This window comes from Lagenorhynchus albirostris, chromosome 17, assembly GCF_949774975.1.
Source record: "Lagenorhynchus albirostris chromosome 17, mLagAlb1.1, whole genome shotgun sequence".
In the NCBI taxonomy this organism is placed as follows: Eukaryota; Metazoa; Chordata; class Mammalia; order Artiodactyla; family Delphinidae; genus Lagenorhynchus; species Lagenorhynchus albirostris.
In genome coordinates, this window is record NC_083111.1 from 66,435,167 (window position 1) to 66,457,795 (window position 22,629).

Here is a 22,629-nt window from a genome sequence, read left to right on the forward strand (position 1 = left end):
TTCAGTTTTTTATTTATTTATTTTTTTATTTTATTTTTTTTAAACAGAGAACAGTAGTTATTTATTTATTTTTAAATTTATTTATTTATTTTGGCTGCGTTGGGTCTTCGTGTCTGCGCGAGGGCTTTCTCCAGTTGCGGCGAGCGGGGGCCACTCTTCATCGCGGTGCGCGGGCCTCTCACTATCGCGGCCTCTCTTGTTGCGGAGCACAGGCTCCAGACGCGCAGGCTCAGTAATTGTGGCTCACGGGCCTAGTCGCCCCGCGGCATGTGGGATCCTCCCGGACCAGGGCTCGAACCTGTGTCCCCTGCATTAGCAGGCAGATTCTCAACCAGTGCGCCACCAGGGAAGCCCGACTTAGTTTTTTAAGTATTACTGTTAGCAAGAATTATGCTGTATTACTTTTGTAATAAAATTTATAATGGTCTTAACTAAGAAAATCCTTTCAAACTTATTTTATTACAGAGAGCTTTAATTTTTCTACTTTGAGAAAGAACATTGATAAACAAAGGAAACAAGCTAAGTTGTTATGCAATTTTGTGTTTCATTAGAGGCTATATCATATAATTGTTTTGGAGTGAAAGAAACCTGCATTTGAATTCTGCCTCTGCCACTTCCTGATAGTATGACCTTGAGTAAGTTTTTTAACCTCTCTAAACTTCCATTTTTCTCATCTGTAAAATGAGGATATCGTTGTTGAGGACTGAATGGCACTGTGAATATGAAATGTTTATAATATAGCACCTAGTATGAAATCACCCACCACTAAGCATTAGCAGCCCCCATTCCACCCTCTGAGGAAGAAAAACAAAACCAGTAATGCTCACCTCCAGGATCTCTATCTGGATTGTATTCTAAAGCATTACTACAGATTAGATCGATATCACTCAAATAGTCTTTCACAGTCAGATACTTGTGGAGATCAATTTTACTGATTACAGATGAAAGGTCCATTGGTTGCTTTATTACAGTGACATAATCAGGAACCTAAAATTCAAGCAAATGACCAAATCACTAAATTAACTCTGAACAGTAAAAAATTTGAGTCAAGTTTTTCTACCAGGCAAAATAAAGGAGAGAGAATAAATACATAAGATATAATGAAAACATATTAATACAAAACTGTGACTCTATTTAAGGCGAGTTTTGTTTTGTATTCATTCTTATTCTTGGTCACCTATATCTCCAGTAACATTCTAAATCTCTTTCCTCATCCAAACGCCACCCACCCTTCAATGTCAACTTAGGACCTCATTCTTAACTGTGTAGGTCACAGTAATATCATGTAGTGTTAAGACATTCTCAAATTACTTCTACAACATTTGGGTTGGGCAAAGTTAATTGTCTATGCTCTGCAGGAAAGGAAAATGCTTTACATAGCTCTTGAAGCCTCTATGTGCTTAGGATACTACTTGGTATGTTTCCAAATACAGAAAACAAGATCACAGTATACAGAGGGAACCACATAAACTAGTCAAATAGTCTCTAATTCTGAAGCATTTTGATCCAAAGATTAAATTAATACCTCATCAGGGTCAACAGGTTTAGTAAATATTCTGAATCGCTTGTCAATAGCAAGCCTATGTGTAACATTTCTTAAAAAAATCCTTAGTTCTCTAAATGTATCTTCTTCTTGTTCTTCTAGTCGTTTCACTTCTTCTGCTGTCAATGGTCTTGGTTCAGGTGGTGGTGCTACAGGGAGTACCTCCAAGGCCTGCAAAACTTTACATGAATGGAAGATTTTAGTTACCACTCTCCCACCGTATCAAGGGTAATAAACAATTCAATACACAAAGTAGACAAGCTCTCAGGGATTATCCTCCTTGTATTTGCCAGGAATCAGAGGATTTGGAATACTAAACAGCTACCATAATCTCGACCTCTACAACACCCCCAGCAATAATCGCTAACTTGTAATTTGGAGTGCTAATTCCTAAATCATTACCATTTTAAGATCATTTAAGAGGCTATTAAAATTTTGAAAATGCATATTTCTAAGACAAGAATATTCTAATTTTTTAAAAAGTCATTTTTACTAGTTAATTTTTAAACTAACAAAAACTGTGGTACGTTTCAAATATAACAAAAATTTAATTTTGTTTAAACAGATATGCGCTAATAAGTAATAAGGATAAAAAAGGGAATATGAGAGTGCTGCCCCAATAAGTTGGCAATCAATTAAGGGAGTAAGAGACATAATTATAACATCACTGTAATATCATATTAGTAGTATGAAAAAAGTACAGTGCATCATAAAGGTAATAAATTAATTTTGTCTAGATGTTAGGGAAGAAATAATAAGTTATACTGGAAAGAAGTATGAATGAAATTATGAAAAGACACAATATGCTGTATATGGTTTAAAGATAGAGTGCTTTGGAAGGAAAAAGGTGGGGGAGAGAAAAGTGCCAAAGGTGTGCTTGGAAAGACAGATTGGGGCTATGCTATGAATTCTAGCCCCAATTCCACATAGATTAGGGCTACACTATGAAAGGCCTTGTATGCTTCAAGAACTTGAGTCCAGGGACTTCCCTGGTGGCCCACTGGGTAAGACTCTGAGCTCCCAATGCAGGGGGCTGGGGTTCAATCTCTGGGAACTAGATCCCACATGCATACAGCAACTAAGAGTCTGCATGCTGCAACTAAGACCCGACGTAGCCTAAATAAACAAACAAACAAATAAATAAATAAGAACTTTAGTCTATTTTAATGGGAAACATAGGTATTTTAAGAGGTAAATAAGAGATATCAACCTCAACTGAGGTTTTGAGCTTCTGATATTAGAAGATGGCAATGCCATTAACTGATATTTCATTTCCACTTTCTCAAAATTATTACATATTAACTTTGATACAAGAACTAACCTGCTTTCTTTTTTGATATAGGAGGCTTAGCAGCTTGCTTTAGAATTAAATCTTCAAAAAATTGTGTCCGTTCTTCTTTATTAGGCAACTGGACATTAAAAATTTCTCCATAATCATGGACAAATAATTCTTGTACCTTAAAAAAGAAAACAGATGCATTTTATATACATATGTATGTATACACACACATTACTATGTATCAATCATTCAATGCCACAGTAGGTTACTGTACACGTTTTTAATGACAATCTAAATTGTGTAATAAAGAAATAATTTCTTAAATCTTTTACTTATATTGAACTTATGTATTATATAAACCATGTATGCAATAGATAAGGAACTAAAAACATGGGATCTTCTTTAGAACTCAAGGCTCCAAACTATAATTCATACAATAACTGATATGGTGATATTTTACTTAATGGGTTTTGTTGAGATCAAGTAATTCACCTTCACAACCCAAAGTGAGATATGAGAATGAGTGGTTCTTCAGTAAGAATAAAGGCTGGAAAATAATAAGTATTGGTAAGGATGTGGAGAAGTTAGACCCCTTGTGCTGGTAGGAATGTAAAAGGGTGCAGCCACTGTAGAAAACAGTATGATGGTTCCTCAAAAAGTTAAACCCAAAATTATCATGTAACCCAGTATATGCAAAAAAACTGCAAGAAAAAAAAAATAAAAGACTCAACAGATACTTGTATACCAATAATCATAGCAGAATTATTTACAGTAGGCAGGATGTAGAGACAATCCAAATGTTCATCACCAGATGAAGAGATAAAGAAAATGTGGTATGTACTTACAATGGAATATTATTCAGCCTAAAAAGGAATGAAATTTGAACACCTGCTACAACATGGATGAACAATGAAAACATTATGCTAAGTGAAATAAGCCAGTCACAAAAGGACAGATACTTTATGTTCCACTTATATGAGGGTACCTAGAATAGGTAAATTCAAAGAGACCGGAAGTTACTAGAGGTGTCCAAGGGCTGGGAGAGGAAGGAATGGGGAATAATTGTTTAATGGATACAGAGTTTCTGTTTGAGATGATGAAAAAGTTCTGGAAATGGATAGTGGTGATGGCTGCACAACATCATGAATGAACTTAAAGCAATGTACTTGATGTCACTGAACTGTACACTTAAAAATGGTTAAAATGGTAAATTAGGTATATTTTGCCACCAAAAAAAGAATAAAGGCAAAACAGGTCTCAAAAGGATGTTTCTAAACAAACCTCTAGATCTTTCCAAGAATTATTAGAGGATGATAATGTTTATTCCTTGTATGATGTTTGTGTACTTTGTTCAGCCTACCTCTGATACAGAGAAATTTACATTCACAGCTTTTGCATTTTCTGCTTTGTAGGTTCTTCCATGCTCCAAACTTATGAAGACTACATACACAACATCATTTATGAAATAAGTCTCTCCTTTTGCTAATCCATTTACTAAACTACTATGTATACAAGAGTCTACTAATGAACTGTATTACATTAATTTGTCATTTCTGGCCCAAATGCACAGTTTTAATCACTAACATTGTGGTATGCTTTACCATATTTGGAGGGCTTTTTCAAAATTTTCTTGGAAATTCAAGAACTTTTTTTTAGCCATGCCACGTGGCATGCAGGATCTTAGTTCCCCAACCAGGGATTGAACCTGTGCCCTGTACAGTAGAAGCATGGAGTCTTAACCACTGGACCAGCAGTGAAGTCCCTCAAGCAGTTTCTTCTTCTACATTAAATTTTAGAATCTATTTTTTTGATATTTCTATTGCAGTTTGTACCTTTTCCCCCTTTCTGGTGGCCTGGAAGTTGTATGTTGTATTTCTATTCTTTTATTGTTACAAGTTTTAACAGACATATCTCTAAGCTTCTTTTCCTACCAAACTGTGAAGTTAATAATATCTACATATCAGATACAAATCTGAATGTGCTTTTACTTCCTCATTCTCCTTCACTATGTCCTTCCTGCCGTTTTGAGTTCAGAACCAAGATCAACTTAGATTTACAGTCCTTAAAAAAATGTTACTAGCACAGTTTTGTGACAAGTTTTACTGTTTTCTTTGCTCACTGCTTCTTATATGCAACTTCTGCAAAATAAAAAAAATCCAAGAGGAGAAATAATCCCTTAATAATTATTTCAGTCATGGGTTTATGGGTAATAGTTTCTTAGGCACTGCATGTTTAAAAATATCTTTATTTTGTTCTTTCACTCAAATGCTAACTTTGCTGGGAAGAAAATTACAGGTGCAAAATTATTTTCCTTCTAACTTTGAAAATGTTGCTCAGTTGCCTCCTTAGTAGCTGGTATTATACCAGTGAGAATGTAGAAGCAATTTGATTTTCAGTCCTTTCTAGTAATGTTTTATTCTCTTGGAAGATTTTTAGATTTTTCTCTATACTTTTGGAGTTCTGAAATTTTATCTAGATGTGGGCCTTTTTATACCCATCAGTTAGAACAGGGGACCTTTTAAATCTGAACATTATGGTATTCTTTAATTCTATGAAATGTTCTATTATGTGACTATTTTTCTCTTGTACATTTTTCTCCTCCCATAAATCCCATTAAACAGATGTTAGACCTGAATCTATGTCCTCTGTTTCCTTTAACTTCTTCCTCACTTTTCAAATCTTTGTCTTGTTTTTATTATTTACTATAAGAATTTCTGATCTCATGATCTTCCATCTTGCTAATTCACTCTTATCTGTGTTTGCTTCTTTTTAGCCCTGTGGGGTTTTTTATTTGGGGGGAGTTATTTCATGTATAATGTCTTCAGTGGTTATTTTCCACAACAATCTGTTGCTGATGCATGGATATGATTTTCCATGGAGCTGTCCTTCCTCAAAAGCTTACTTATAAATTTATCTTTGCCTTTGAAATCTTCAACTGTCCACAGATGCCTTTTCTGTTTATTCTAGCTTCTACTTCCAGTGATTATGAAAGAAGCTTGCCTATGTTAGACACAGAATGTGCCTGTAATTTGTCTTCTGGGCACAGGGTCTCCCTACTTCTCCCATTCAGTACCTATACATAAGTCACTGCTCTGCCACACTAGTCCTTGGGCCCACCTTCACTGCTCTAGCTGAGGACAAACAACTCAGCTGACTGCTGTCTGGCAATGGCCAGAAGTGAAGAAAGCCAAAAAAATCCAAAGTTGTCCAAAGGCTCTTTCAATTCCCTCCTAGCACCAAACCAGAGCTAGAAACCACTCCCATCTTTCAAAGCAGTCCTTTCATGCACATGCTTTAAAATGTGGTTACCTGTATCAATCTAATCCCCACTGCTTGTCTTTCACGATTCATCAAAGTTTCTAATCCACTGATGACTTTCTTTCTCATTTTTCCATACTGCTGTGTTGTTAGGGTCCACTAGTACTCATACATATAGATACTCTGACTGCAGTTTTGAGATGGACAAACTTTAATGTAGCTAATAATGGTATACACAGTACTTCTCACATATTATAGTCCAATGCTATATAGACAATATCACTGGATCACTAAGGACTACATAGACTATATAAGGCTCAAAGCGGACTTGCTTATTTGTATCCACATAGACTATTCATTTTATAAAATGAGCAATTCCTGGTCCAGTGCCCATTCCACCCTACAGTACAGTGTGATACTGGGATACTTTACTCAGTTTACAGTGATATGCTTAGGAAATATTACCATAAGAAAACAAAGAAGCTATCTTTAAAAAAAATTTTTTTAAGTACAAAATTCCCACATTCTTTTTTTTTTTTTTTTTTTTTTTTTTTTTGCTGTACGCGGGCCTCTCACTGTTGTGGTCTCTCCTGTTGCAGAGCACAGGCTCCGGACATGCAGGCTCAGCGGCCGTGGCTCACGGGCCCAGCTGCTCCACGGCATGTGGGATCTTCCCGGACCGGGGCACGAACCCGTGTCCCCTGCATCAGCAGGCGGACTCTCAACCACTGTGCCACCAGGGAAGCCCCAAAATTTCCACATTCTTGATAAAGTTATCCAAGATTAAACTGATGACAGCTTTTCAACCTCCCTACATCTTTATAAAGTTCAGCTAGTTTGCCTTACTTATTACCAAGAGTATAAACTTATCTTTGTTTTAAACTTTGAAATAATTAACAAAGTTTTAATTGACAGTGAGTACAATAAATCAATGGTTAATGGGGCTACTAAATAGCAATTCTTTACTCTGTTAATCAGAACATTGCTAGAGTACTTAATTCATTCTGAGTACAGCCTTTCAAAAGGAATATAAAGAGAAAGACATTCAAGAGAGTGACTAGAATTTTGAAGAAACTAAAAATATGTGTGACGTGTAGCAGAGCCTGCTATTATCACACTCCATGTTCTCTTCCTTTTGGGCACACTGCTATATCATATTTCCTGGTCTCCCTTGCAGTTAGGTACGGCTATGTGAGTTTTAGCCAATGGAATGTGAAAGGAAATGATATGTGTCACTTTCAGACCAGGCACAAGAAGGCCAATCCTTTCAGCTGGGTGGAATGAAAGTAACCTGGAAAGTCACATGATGAAAATGAGAAAGCTCTCTCAGCCTGAGTGTCTGGTATGACTACATGGTGGAGGGTGGACCCGCCAACCTACTCATCTGCCTGGTATTGTTAAGTGAGCAAGAAATAAACTTTTATTGTATTTAATAGTCCTAAGGAATATATCTTATCATAGAAGAAGGAATTTTTAGTGTGAAGAAGACTGGGTCAGAGTAAGGAGATAGAAATGAACACAAAACCATATTCAAACATACAAAGAGCTTGTCATGATGAAGACAGAATAGACGGGCTCTCTATTTTATGTGGGAAACAAATGGAGATTAAGAAATGGAAGCCTCTCAAAATAAGTTGATTTTTCTAAGGAGTCAGAACTAACAAAATGAATTGTGAAGGTGTTCTATACAAAAGAAAGACTTAAGAGTCCAGAACTAGATGACTAAAGTAGAAAACTTTAAGGACTCTTCCCACCCTAAGAATCTGTAATTAATATATACTTAATGTTCATTTCCCAGTTTACTTAAGTTTTAGTTGAAGAATTAACAACTACAAAACTGCCATCAGGGACACAATCTGGTCCTTTGATAACTCCCTGACATCATTTCCTTCTACTCCGTCCTTTATTCACTCTGTTCTAGCCACTCTAGACTTTCTGCGATTTTTTCAACACACCACACTCTTCCTTCAGCGCTTTCGCACTTGCTTTTCCTCTGCCAGGAGCCTCTGTCCCTCAGATACTCAAATGGGTCACTACCTTACCTACTCCAGGTATTTGCTCAAATGTCATCTTCTTGGTGAGGCTAACCTAGTGGATTTAACACTGTGGCCCTACCACACTCTTTTGGCATTGCTTAGCTAAATTTTTCTCCATACTGGTAGCTTGGTATTATATTTTATTTTTGTTTGTCTCTCCCTCAACTAAAATGTAAGCCCTAGGAGGATACAGATTTTTCTCTATATTGTTCAATGCTATATTCCCAATGCCTATAACCATGTCTGTCACAGAATAAGTGCTCAGTAAATATATTTAAAATAAAATATTTGAATTATCTTCCTACTAATGTTCTAAAAACACACACACAAGACTACAACATGCTTATTATGTACTCTGGGGACGGAGAGGTGGAAAAATGTCCCTGATTTCACGTATTTTACATTCTGCTAGTAGAGATAGAGTCAAACAAATTAATACTTAATGTCAAGTAGTGATAAAAACAAAGCAGAGTAAGGGAGAAGACAGTGATAGGCAGAGGTGGTACTGCTGTAATTGAGAAACTGATCAGGAAGACCTCTGAGGTGATATCTAGGCAGACATCTGAGAAAAATAAAGGATCACACCTTTATTTTCTATGTATCTAGGAGAAGAGTATTACAGGCAGAAGCAGAATGAACTTTGTCACTGGTAGTTGTCTAAATTGGCACAAATTTGAAGGACAGTAATTTGGTACTATCAAAAATGTCAAATGTGCATACTCTTTGGCTAAGCTATAGTTATTCCACTTTTAGGAATACATGTTAAAAAAAATCCACATAGTAATGCTCATGTAATTTAAAACCCAAGAATGCTCACTGTAGCAGTTCAACAGGAAAAAAACTGGAAAATAACTAAAATCCTATTAATAAGGATTTGGATAAATAAATTATGGTATATCAAGAAAACAGAAAAAGCTATGCTGCTCTTAAAAGAAATAAGACTTATGTATTAAAAAACACATAAGATATATAAAGTAAGTTACAGAATAGTATGCATCATATTCCATTTAGAGAAAAAAAATTTACAATATGGTCTTACAATATACATACACATATACATATACCATCCTGCCCAACAAGCACATGTATCGAATAGCTAACAATGGTATCTTTAATAGGAAAACTTTTCCTTATAATTTTATTCACCTCTGTAGCACTTGGAATTTTTTCCATAAATTCTTATTACTTAAGTATATCTCTTTTTAAAATATAATAATTTCTCCCAAATTACCTCTTCTGGTAGAGTGGAATGGGGTTTGTCAGAAGTTGCAAGTAGTAAAACTGGAGCAAAAGAAGGAATATTCTGTAATAATGTGGTAAATGTGGCTTTAAGTGTTGGTCCAACTATTTCCCACCACAAGTGAATATGAGGAATATACACTATACTTGGTGCTGTTTTCTTAGCTTCATGAATCATCTAGTAGAGAGAGAAAAAAATTACATTCAATTAGAGAGTCAGCACATTAGTTATATGCTTTATTAATCTGGAACAATGTTTAATTTCCCGGAATTGTCATATAAAACCCTGAAGTTTTAAAAATGCTTCCCCAATCCCACAATCTTGTTTTTAAATGTTTTATAAAAGTCTCATTTTTAGGGCTTGGCTTCCCTGGTGGCGCAGTGGTTGAGAGTCTGCCTGCTGAGGCAGGGGACACGGGTTCGTGCCCCGGACCGGGAAGATCTGGCCACAACAGTGAGAGGCCCGCGTACCACACACACAAAAAAAGTCTCGTTTTTAGAAAAACATAATTGCTTCAAGCAATTAGAAAACAGCTCAAGAAATCTAGAAGACTTTTCTGTTATGGCAACCAAGGTTAAATATAAAAATACAAATATAAAACACTTTTACATTTAAAAAATTTTAATATAGCAAAAACAGAAGCAGCAAGGTTCATATGGTTTTTGGAAAGAATCAACCCCTACAGATTTTTAGGAATACTTCATGCAGTATAGTTTCTACCATCATGACAACTGTAACAACAAAAAATTTTCTAATATTTTAACTTTAAAAAAAAATCAATTAGCTGGCATCTTTTATCTTTTCAAACATCATTTCATTTAGTTTTAGGGAATTTACACACACACAAAATATATATATATACTAATTTTCAAGGGAAATGTACCTATTCAAATGAAGAAAATTAAAATTTTATTTTGCATAGCCGTCACTGTTTTAAGTATTTTACTCATTTCTCACAACAGCCATACAAGATAAGGACTATTATTATCTCCATTTTGCAAATGGGGAAAATGGGGCAGAGAGATCTAATAACTTTTCTAAGTCACATAGCAAGTAAGTGGTGGAAAAGGGATTTAAACTCACACTCTTCAATAACTAAGCACTTACGCATAGTTCTATTTTGAAAACCTGAAGTTAGAAATCAGAAAGACAAAAAACACAGTACAAAAAGAACGAGGCAATTCTAGATTTTGTCTTTGGAAGACTACTTTGACTTACAACTTACGTGTCTGGGCAACAATGAATTACCTGGGCACATGTTTCTTCAGGAGATGTAGCACTGACTCCAAAAAGAACAGGAATGTCTAATGTGTACACTGCAAATTTTTCCAAAGCATGGATGACAGCTGGTGCTAAATGAGAACCTTGCCCAAATCCTGGTTCTCCTACTATCAATATTCTTGGTCGAAAAGACATAGGTTGATAACAAGTATTTCTGAAAGAAATGAGTAATAACCTATGATTTAGGGAAAAAAAGTTTAAATTTCCCTCCCAATTACCAACTATGAACTTTAGAAGTCAAAAGTTTTGACAATATGGCCAGTCATAACATCATGGTTCATATGGTTTTTGGAAAGAATCAACCCCTACAGATTTTTAGGAATACTTCATACAGTATAGTTTCTACCATCATGACAACTGTAACAACAAAAAAATTTTCTAATATTTTAACTTTTTAAAAAAGTCAATTGGCTGGCATCTTTTATCTTTTCAAACGTCATTTCATTTAGTTTTAGGGAATTTACACAAGAAAAAAATATATTAATTTTCAAGGGAAGTGTACCTATTCAAATGAAGAAAATTAACATTTTCTTTTCCCTTATTAAAGGATTTTTGAGAAAGTCCATTTTCATATACTGAAGGAACATCGTCATCACTGTATGCCAAGTCACTTTCTAAAAGAGGACAAGAAATATCTATAAAGTAAACAAAAAAAGTGTGCATTAGTAACTTTTCTGAATTACAAAGTAAATCTTCATGTAATGCCTCAGTTAGCAAACCAAGGAACTTCAATGACATTTTTTTAAGAATCAAAAATGTTTGTGTAGATATAAATAACAAGTAAATTAAAATAATGCATTCCAAACTTAGATTAAGTCTAGGGCAATCTGTGAAGTAAATTTCTTTCAAATATCTAGGCAAAGCATGGCCAAATTCCTTTCAAGAGGCTCTTTTATAAAGAAACATTACTGTACAGGGATGTACAAAACATTTAGTTTTACAGATTATGAAAACTAAATGGTCAATCCAGTTTCATACCTGAGTCTAATGCCTTTTTAGTTCCGATTTCCACATGTGGAAATACTCTCTGCAGAGCTTCTAAGATCTTGTCAACTGTGCTTTGCAGGAGTGGTTTCACAATGGCGGACAGTGCCTGCCCAGGTGATGTCACAGCTCTTCGGGAGGCTGGTATCATCTTTTGCATAGCTACTTCGAAGTCTTTAGCTGAGATATTAATTGAAGAGAGATCCAACTGTAGTTTCTCACTGGTGGTATAGATCTGTGGGTAGCGTCGACGCAGAGCACACAGAGCAGCCTCAGAACATATTGACTTAATATCTGCACCACAGTATCCTATCCAAGGCAACCAAAAAAAATTTTTTTAAGTAAACCACCACCCTATTAGCTTGACCATGGTTAAAAGAAAATTAAAAATCAGCCTAGCAATATAGTAGTAAAATATTTAGGAGTAATAAGGCTAAAATGTCTCTCATTCCCCCAGTGAACTTACATGGTTGATAATAACCCTTAACAAATCAATCAACTTTTGAGAGTGAAATATGCAGGCATGAAGTAGAGCACAAGGGTCAAGAGCACGACTTTTGAAATCAATCAGGTTCAAATTCCAGTTTGTCATTTACTAGACGTGTGATCTTTAGAGATTTATGCTCTCTTTATTCATTTATGCTCTCTCAGCCATTTCTACATCTGTAAAATGGGGATAAAGCTACCTACTTCGCAGGACTGATGTAAGAATTACCTGAAATAATACATGTAGAATGCTTAATAGGATAATTAGAAAAATGTGAACAGTTAGTAAAAGATCTAACTTCTGATATTCCCTGACAGTCAAAATATCAATTACTTCTATATAATATCTAGGACTTTATACGAAGAAAACAGGACTTCCCTGGTGGCGCAGTGGTTAAGAATCCGCCTGCCAATGCAGGGGACACGGGCTCGAGCCCCAGTCCAGGAAGATCCCACATGCCGCGGAGCAACTACGCCTGTGCGCCACAACTACTGAGCCCATGCACCACAACTACTGAAAGCCTGCACACTCGCACGCCGCAACTATTGAGCCCGCACGCCTAGAGCCCGTGCTCCGCAACAAGAGAAGCCACCGCAATGAGAAGTCCGTGCACCGCAACAAAGAGTAGCCCCAGCTCATTGCAGCTAGAGAAAGACCCCGCACAGCAATGAAGACCCAACGCGGCCAAAAGAAAAAAAAAAAGAAAACATGCCAGCAACTATAAATAAGAAACAAATATAATTTGCATTTCTTTAAACATAACCTTGGCAAAACTACAACTTATTCCATCTTTGAAATGCATGTAATATTTCTTTTAATGCTTAAAGCAATGTTTACCAGCACAGTTTTCCGCTAGTTCTTCTAGAAATATGTCCAGTGGTTTAGGATTCCAATCCCTTGTGTGAATCTTTAGAATTTCTTTTCGAGCCTACAAATAAAAATAGTTAAATTTTTATTATTCAGATTAATTTCAATTTAGAATAATTTATCTAAAATTTTAAAGATTTTAATACCTAATATAAACAGAAATATGAAACAGTAAAAATGAAAAAAAAGATGTATTTGTAAGAGCTTGAGGATTTTACGTTAAACAGATCTACATTTATAGCTCAAGTTCTAGTCATCATAAATGTGAATGAGAGATATTAAGAAACTACTGGACTATTGTTTATTCTGGTACGTATTAAGAACTGTTTTTAAGAGTACTGACAGCTCTACCCATATTTTCTTACTTGGTTCTCAAAATATTAGGCAGCTTTAAAATAACTGCATAGGATTATATGGTTGTATCTGTGAAAAAAGCCAAGGCTAATGAATTGGCTAAGGATTGACTGTTAGGCCACGTGTTCTGAATCAAAATAAAGCTGTATAATTAACATGCAAATGTTGTGCTCAAATTGAAAGAATTTTAAGAGTATTTCTAGGGAGGCACTATTTTATTACAAAAAAAAAAAAAAGAGGGGGGTGGGGTGGGGAGTTCCCTGGCTGTCCAGTGGTTAGGACTTGGCACTCTCACTGCTGTGGCCTGGGTTCATCCCTGGTCGGGGAACTAGGATCCCACAAGCCGCGGGAACCAAAAAAAAAAAAAAAAAGAATAAAAATTTATCCAAGTTATTTTCTTTAAATAAAATAATGCCTCCCTAAAAATACATACATACATGTTTGAATGTTAATCATACAACTTCGCTTCAGAACATACAAAACTCAATCTTCAATTTTTCGCTATACCAAGACTTGTTCATGATAAAGGCAATCAACTTTGTCAAAATTTGAGTGATGTTAAATTCTTACATCTTTATCAGGTAGGCTAAAAAGGAATTCTCTGTCAAAACGACCAGGCCTTCGTAAAGCAGGATCGATAGAATCCAGTCTGTTGGTAGCACCAATGATGACAATTTCTCCTCTGCTGTCCAATCCATCCATAAGAGCTAGCAGGGTGGAAACAATTGAACTAAATTTAAAAATAAGAGAGAAGAGATTAATTGTATGGAAGCTGAACACATCATTTCTTTTTTTTGCTAAGATTTAATACATTAAATGTGTGACTGAATTTTCTCAGAGCATTCCACTACTTTCAATAAGCTTTTTAAAAAGAAAATCTGTAAAATAACATACTACATGGCACATAGACATTTAAAGTCAATGGAAAACACAGTTTTTAGAATGCTACAAATGGATCCTGGAAGCCATTTCATAAAGCATAATTTCACATAGGAACTTTAGAGTTCTCAAACAGGGATACAACATCAAAAAAATACAAGTACTAGGCAGACAAACAGAAAGTAAAAATAATAAAATGGTTCATTGTGTACACATTATCAAAGGATCCCAAAATAAAACAGAATATACATAAAGCACAAAAACATAGGATTTGGACTTCCCTGCTGGCACAGTGGTTAAGAACCCGCCTGCCAATGCAGGGGACACAGGTTCAATCCCTGGTCCGGGAAGATCCCACATGCTGCGGAGCAACTAAGCCCGTGCGCCACAGCTACTGAGCCTGAGCTCTACAGCCCGTGAGCCACAACTACTGAGCCCACGTGCCACAGCTACTGAAGCCTGTGTGCCTAGAGCCCGTGCTCCACAAGAGAAGCCACTGCAATGAGAAGCCCGCACACCGCAACAAAGAGTAGCCCCCACTCGCCGCAACTAGAGAAAGCCCATGCGCAGCAATGAAGACCCAACACAGCCAAAAATAAATAAATAAATAAAATAAATAAATTAATTTTTTTAAAAAAGAGTTTTAATTACATTTTAAACTTTTCATTATGGAGAGAGAAGAGTAAAACAGTCTCCACATCTTCATCACTCAGTTTCAACAATTATCAGTATTCCTTTTTTGTCTTCACCCAATAGCTTTTAAAAAAACCAACCAAACAAAAAAATCTCAGGTCATTTAACCCATAAATATTTCATGTTAAGTGCTTCACATATGTATTTCTGAGGATAAGGACTTTTAAAAACTCCCACAATACTATGACACCAATGTAAATGACACTAATTCCAATTTCCCTGATCGTCTCAAAATATCTTTTTACATTTGGTTTGTTCAAGCCAAGATCTACACACATTGCACTTGGTCAAACAACCCTCAAATCCATAACAGTTCCCCATCACCCTTCCCTCACTTTTTTTTTCTTTCTCCATGCCATTTATTTTTTGAAGAAACTGGTTCATTTGTTTTGTAGAATTTCCCTCCCACATCTGGATTGAGCTGATTGCTTCCTGATAGGCTCATTTAACTTGTCCTTTAGCTTTCATATTTCCTGTAAACTGGTAGTTACATCTACAAGCTTAATAAATATAGATTAAACTATTTGGGATAGCATATTTCACAGGAAGATACCATGTATTTCCTACTGTATACATCAGGAGGCAAGTGATACCATATTTTCATTTTTAAGATCAGTAGGTTGGGTTTAGTTGAGGTGTTATCAGCTTACTCCACTCATCATAAACTTTACTATTAACCTTTTCAACTTATCTGCTTTCATAGCAGCCACTGATAACTATTGCTTAGATTAAGGTTTCTCAATCTTGGCACCATTGACATTTTGGGCCAGATAATTCTTTGTTGTGGAGAGCTGTCCTGTCCACTGTAGGATATTTAACAGCATCCATGGTTTTCACCCACTTGAAGCCAGTAGAGCACTCCCCCCTCCCAGTTGTGACAATCAAAAATATATCCAGACGTGTCCCCTGGGGGGCAAAATCACTCCCAGTTGAAAACCATAGTTCTTGATCCACTATTTCATAAGGGGTTGCAAAATGGTTATTTTTCTAATTCAATAATTTCCTTTGCGTTTATTAAATGTGATTTTTCTATAGAGAACAAAGTTCTCTTTATCATTATTATTAAATTACTCTGAATCAGGGTTACAGCACAGGAAAAAGAAATGCTTGATTCATTCTCTTCATCAATTTTCAGAGTAATGAGTCACTGTCTTAGCAACCTTTGGAGTGACCAGTTAAGTTCTTTTTTTAAAGAGATCATTAAAAACTGATGATTTCTGTGTACTTGATACACTTCAATATACTGAGTCTCTTAAATATGTGTATACATATTTAAGAGACTCAGTATACTGGGTCTCAAACTGTCCCGTCTTTGGCCAATGGAAATCCCTTCAAACTGGCTATGTCACTCTGATGTGATCCCAGTAGTCTTTGATTGCTTCTTCACTTCCAGGAATTACAATATGTTCCAGGCTTGTCTTGCTATTTCCCATCTCAGTTCTGCCTAACACCTCCTCTACTAAAGAATCCTAGTATTTAGAGATCACACTCTGATTACTAAGGGTATGAATTGCCACTGGACTGTGATTGTTTCTAGGCCTTTTTAGTGTCCAGAGATAGGAATCACTTTTTCTTTAAAAATAAAATTCATCGTAAGTTCATACTGGTATTTCTAATTCAAGTAAAGATTTGAGGGTTTTGGTTTTTTTTGTTTTTTTTTTTTTGTGGTACGTGGGCCTCTCACTGCTGTGGCCTCTCCCGTTGCGGAGCACAGGCTCCAGACCCGCAGGCCCAGAGGCCATGGCTCACGGGCCCAGCTGCTCCGCACCATGCGGGGTCCTCCCGGACCAGGGCACGAACCCGTGTGCCCTGCATCGGCAGGCGGACTCTCAACCACTGTGCCACCAGGGAAGCCCGATTTGAGGGTTTTAATTTAATTTACTTTATATTTGTATCCTCTTTTCTGAGGCTAAAAATCTTATTTTCTAATGCATTCACATACTTACTTATTTGCATTATCCTACAATTATTACCAACAATAAGATAAAGAGGATAGTTTAATCATGTTCAATGTGCTAACTTCTAAAAAAGCTGAATTTGGACTTCCCTAGTGGTGCAGTGGTCCACCTGCCAGTGCAGGGGACATAGGTTCGAGCCCTGGTCCAGGAAGATCCCACATGCCGCGGAGCAACTAAGCCTGTGAGCCACAACTACTGAAGCCCGCGCACCTAGAGCCCGTGCTCCTCAACAAGAGAAGCCGCCGCAATGAGAAGCCCACGCAACACAATGAAAAGCAGCCCCTGAGCGCTGCAACTAGAGAAAGCCCGCGCGCAGCAACGAATACCCACACAGCCAAAAATAAAAAATATAAATAAATAAATTTGTAAAAAAAAAAGAAAAAGATTTACTTCCTTAAAGTAAATAAATAAATAAGTTTAATTTAACAAAAATGTTTTTCTCTCAGATTTTTTAAGTCTTTGGAAAAAACAAAAAACTAAAGTTCTCTTAAAAATATATATTTGAAATGATAAGTGCTTGCTAAAATTATTCTATATTTCTTGTTAAAATTTCTCTAATCCCTTTTAGAACTGTTCCAAAATACAGTAAGTACTCAATTACTTGATTGCAAAGTGATGGTCGTATTGTTAAATATATTTTTCCCTATCAACACAATGAATACAGTATGGCTGATAATGAAATGTGTCATATATATAAAAAGTGTGTATGATTATTGGTAGGGTATGTGCACACACAACTATTTTTACTATATAGGAGTAAACATTTTAATTTACTCAGAACAAATAAAATTTTATAGTATCAAGTCAAAGAAGGGGACCAGAATATAGTAAATGTTGTTAGGTGTTAGAAAAGCCAAAACCTACCTATCACTCATAATTTTATGTCTCGTTTCTCTTTTATATTATCTACAATGAAAAACAATACTGGCATAATGAAAGCATGCAAACATTTGCTTTTGGGTACCCAAATTAATTAAATAATTACATTAAAAAAGAAGCTGTGAAAAACTGAAGATGACCTAGGACTAAAATGAATTTAGATTCAGGTTGAGTCAGTGGTACTAGTGAAAACTGCTCCCTTGGGTAAGCAATTATCACAGGGGAGATGCAACTTTCACATTCTGAAAATCAGGAAGTTAGGCTAGTACTAGGGTAAAAAAAAAAAAAGCATCTGAATTAGTTGGCAACACCTAAAAGATATTTAACGCAAAAATCTGAATATAAAATTGAGGAAATAAAATTTATTTTTCAAGTCTGAGTCAGCTTTTGCACTTCAGTAATAGGCTGGAGCTAAAAACAATTGGCCACACTCTTCATGATTGGATACTCAGCCACATTTCCCAGACCCACCCTTATCACTGGCCTGCCTCACTCATTTTATTTGCCTTACCTCACTGGCCAATGGGCATTTAAGTCTGTATCACAAGTTAAATCTATAACCAATACTGTGCTTGAGAACACCCTACCCTTTAGAACAGGTTCACTTTTTCTTTTTCTTCTGTACTACACATTGGTTTCTACTACCAAACAACACTGGTTTATAAACTTTCTTTCACCATCTAACATTCTATCCCTCATGCAACATCAATACTGCTCAGAATATAGGAAGAAAGGCAGAAGTACCATCAAGCAAGTTTTACCTGTGAATTTGATCTTGCCTGCTTGATCGTACTGGAGCCAGACCATCGATTTCATCAAAGAAAATAATTGATGGGCGCATCTGATAGGCCTAGGAAGCAAGTCCAGTGATTGCATGTTATCATGAAAAACTTCAAATACATAGACTTAGTATAAAGCATTTTAATCCATTTTCATTCCTATTTGCTTATAAGAAGTTTTTAAAAATATAAACTCAAGAACTATGTTTTAAGGATTCAGACATAATAAATTATAACAGCATACAACTTAAGTTTATTTGCATTTTCAGCTGGAAACATTCAATATACTCCACTGGTTATATCCCTCAGATTTCATACAGCTACAATTATTGGGACACAAAAAATATCTACTGAAGACCAACTGTCGAAACAAGACAAAGAATAGAAGACAATGACATAGCTTTCCTCCATGTCAGGAGGAAAAAAACATTTATTTAATAAGATGCCATAGTTTAAAATCTATTTCAGTAAAGTTAAAACAAAAAAACCTCAGTGAATTCTACAAAGAGATATAAAAGCATTTGCAACAATATGCCTCAGTAGCTAAGAATGCTATTATCTCACAACTTACTGTCAATACAATTGGGATATGAAACTGAAAGCCACTCTAGGGCAGAGCTAATCTTCAGCTCGTATACTGAAACATAACTCACTACTGTCGTCTCTTTTAAGAGTGAGACTACCACTCTGTCTCTAGTCTTTAGATATGAGACCTAAGACTCCAGAGAACTTAGACCCAATTATTCCTTCCTCTTTTTACTATAAAACTGTTCATCATACGTTGGTGTAATCATGACATGACAAAGGAAAATAATCTAGGAAGAGTATATATTTGGTATAATTATTATGAGTTTATTTCTATGAAAAGTGATCAAATGCAAGGTTTATCCAATCCTTATACTTAATCTACACTGATTACAGATCTATATAGGTAAATTTTAATATCATACCTGATCAAATAGCAACCGCAGCTGTCTTTCAGATTCTCCTACCCACTTACTCAGACCATCAGCACCTTTCCTCATGAAAAATGCTACTCTTTTATCCCCTTGACTGCATTCATTGGCAAGTGCTCTAGCAACCAGAGTTTTTCCAGTTCCAGGTGGACCATAAAACAAACAACCCCTGTAAAAGAATAAGTATTATTTTAGTACTATACTGAAAAACAGACCAAACAAAAACTTAGAAACCAATTTCATGGATACATTTAATGAATAAGAATGTAATTAAGACAAGTGAAATATCATTTCAATCCACAAAGCACAACTTAAAACCTAGGAATTAATATTCATACTATAAAATTAATATTGAAACTAAATAAAACCCTTTATGTGAAACATATTTTCTTTCATTCATTCATCATGCTCATCATATTATCTTATCTTGCATAAAAGTTATGATTGAAAAGACCTGACTGTTTAATTTTATAACATATCAGGGGAAAGAACAGCAGATTTCACGTATAATCTTTGGTCTGAGCACCAGTAACATAACAGCAAAAGTTTTGCAAGAAAACAGTGGGAATGGACACAAGAGAAAATAAGATAAAAGAAGAGAGAACTTGAAGTAGTGGCTGGGTGACAGGGACTAGGACAACACAAAGAATTCAAGATAATTTTTGGTGACATCACTGCACTGTCATAGGGTAATGTACAGCTTTTTCACATATTTCCAAAGTTATTCATTGTTCTCAGGACAGAATTCTGAGAAAATGGGTTATATTCATAATCTTACTAGAAATGATCATCAAATAACTGCTCTTGAAAAGAAAAGTTAAGGAAAATCCCAGAAAAACAGAAATGACAAAATAAGAATGGCAAAAAAAAAAAAATCACAAGTGATGGATAAAATCTATTCAAAGTCAAGAAAAAAATAAAAGAAAAATAAGGGAATTCCCTGGCAGTCCAGTGTTTAGGACTTGGTGCTTGCACTGCCAGGGCGCGGGTTCAATCCCTGGTCAGGCAACTAGTATCCCACAAGCCGCGCATTGCAGCCAAAAGAAATAAAAAATAATAAGAAACGAACATAATCAAATGCAAATGGTAAAAAAACAAAGCAATTGTTAAGAAAACAATCAGACAAGTGAAATAAACCAGTGATTTCAATGTACAAAAGTCAAGACAGAAACAGATTTTTAAAAATATATCTATTTTTGGGCTTCCCTGGTGGCGCAGTGGTTGAGAGTCCGCCTGCCTATGCAGGGGACGTGGGTTCGTGCCCCGGTCCGGGAGGATCCCACATGCTGCAGGGCAGCTGGGCCCGTAAGCCATGGCCACTGAGCCTGCGCATCCGGAGCCTCTGCTCTGCAGCGGGAGAGGCCACAGTGGTGAGAGGCCCGCATACCGTTAAAAAAAAAAAAAATCTATATATATATATATATTTTTAAATATATCTCACAGTAATCTTATTTGTGAGGTGGTATCTTAAAGAAAAAAATGATTCCCATAAACAGGAAGCAATGAGATGTTCATGATATTGACATCTGTGATAATGAAAACAGGAGAAAACAAAATAGCCAGAAATAGCAGAATCAATTAAATAAAACGTGATACATCCACAAAATGGAATATTATTCAGCCATTAAAATGGAAAGAGAACATACCATATGAAAATAGTTTAACATAGTCATATATTGATTTTTTATGAGCAGAAATGTAAGAAAGGGGAAATGTAAGGAAGGGGAAATGAAGAGAAAAAATTGAAGGAATCTGTTGTTGAATTTTTTTACTTTAATTTTTAAAATTCAAGTATAGTGGATATAAAATATTAACTAAGTTACAGGCATAAAATATAGTAATTCACAATTTTTAAAGGTTATATTCCATTTATAGTAATTAGAAAATATGTGCTCTATTCCCTATGTTGTACAATATATCCTTGTAGCTTATTTTATACCTAATAGTTTGTACCTCTTAATCCCCTACCCCTATATTGCCCCTCCCCAGTTCCCTCTCCCCACTGGTAAGCATTAGTTTGTCCTCCATATCTGTGAGTCTGCTTCTTTTTTCTTATATTCACTAGTGTATTGTACTTTCGTATTCCACATATAAGTGATATCATACAGTATCTGCCTTCCTCTGTCTGACTTATTTCACTCAGCATAATGCCCTCCAAGTCCATCAGTGTTGCTGCAAATGGCAAAATTTCATTCTTTTTCTATGGCTGAGTAGTATTCCATTGAGTATATACATACCACATCTTCTTTATCCATTCATCTGCTGATGGACACTTAGGTTGCTTCCATAACTTGGCAACTGTAAATAATGCTGCTATGAACATTGGGTTGCATGTGTCTTTTTGAATTAGTGTTTTTGTTTTTTTCGGATATATACCCAGGAGTGGAATTACTGGGGCATATGGTGGTAGTTCTATCTTTAGTTTTTTGAGAAACCTCCATACTGTTTTCCACAGTAGTGCACCAATTTACACTCCCACCAACAATGTATGAGGGTTCCCTTTTCTACACATTTTCCCCACATTTGTTATTTGTGTTCTTTTTAAAATAAATTTATTTATTTATTTATTTATGGCTGTGTTGGGTCTTTGTTGCTGCATGCAGGCTTTCTCTAGTTGCGGCAAGCGGGGGCTACTCTTCGTGGCGCTGAGTGGGCTTCTCATTGCGGTGGCTTCTCTTGTTGCGGAGTACAGGCTCTAGGCGCATGGGCTTTGGTAGTTGTGGCTTGTGGGCTCTAGAGCGCAGGGTCAGTAGTTGTGGTGCACGGGCTTAGTTGCTCCATGGCATGTGGAATCTTCCCGGACCAGGGCTCGAACCCATGTCTCCTGCATTGGCAGGTGGATTCTTAACCACTGTGCCACCAGGGAAGCCATATTTGTGTTCTTTTTGATAACAGCCATTCTGACAGGTGTGAGGTGATATCTCATTGTGGTTTTGATTTGCATTTCCCTGATGATTAATGATGCTGAGCATCTTTTCAACTGCCTGTTGGCCATCTGCATGTCCCCTTTGGAAAAATATCTATTCAGTTCTTTTGCCCATTTTTTAATCAGGTTTTTTGTTTTTTAATGTTGAGTTATATGAGCTGTTTATATATGTTGGATATTTACCCCTTATCAGTCAGTCATATCATTTGCAAATATCTTCTCCCATATGT

General features: G+C 36.0%; 1 protein-coding gene across 1 annotated transcript in view; it reads right to left on the minus strand.

Moving 5' to 3' along the window:
* Positions 1 to 22,629, minus strand: part of ATAD2 (ATPase family AAA domain containing 2) — a 67,824-nt gene that overhangs the window by 7,320 nt on the left and 37,875 nt on the right. Inside the window, exons 11-21 of the mRNA XM_060127922.1 lie at positions 19,468 to 19,642; positions 18,500 to 18,588; positions 13,900 to 14,059; positions 12,946 to 13,036; positions 11,616 to 11,930; positions 11,140 to 11,272; positions 10,605 to 10,791; positions 9,348 to 9,533; positions 2,865 to 3,000; positions 1,526 to 1,722; positions 828 to 987 (exon numbers count right to left, since the gene is read on the minus strand). Coding sequence (XP_059983905.1) covers positions 828 to 987; positions 1,526 to 1,722; positions 2,865 to 3,000; positions 9,348 to 9,533; positions 10,605 to 10,791; positions 11,140 to 11,272; positions 11,616 to 11,930; positions 12,946 to 13,036; positions 13,900 to 14,059; positions 18,500 to 18,588; positions 19,468 to 19,642 — 1,829 coding nt within the window. The remainder of the gene's footprint in view (positions 1 to 827; positions 988 to 1,525; positions 1,723 to 2,864; positions 3,001 to 9,347; positions 9,534 to 10,604; positions 10,792 to 11,139; positions 11,273 to 11,615; positions 11,931 to 12,945; positions 13,037 to 13,899; positions 14,060 to 18,499; positions 18,589 to 19,467; positions 19,643 to 22,629) is intronic.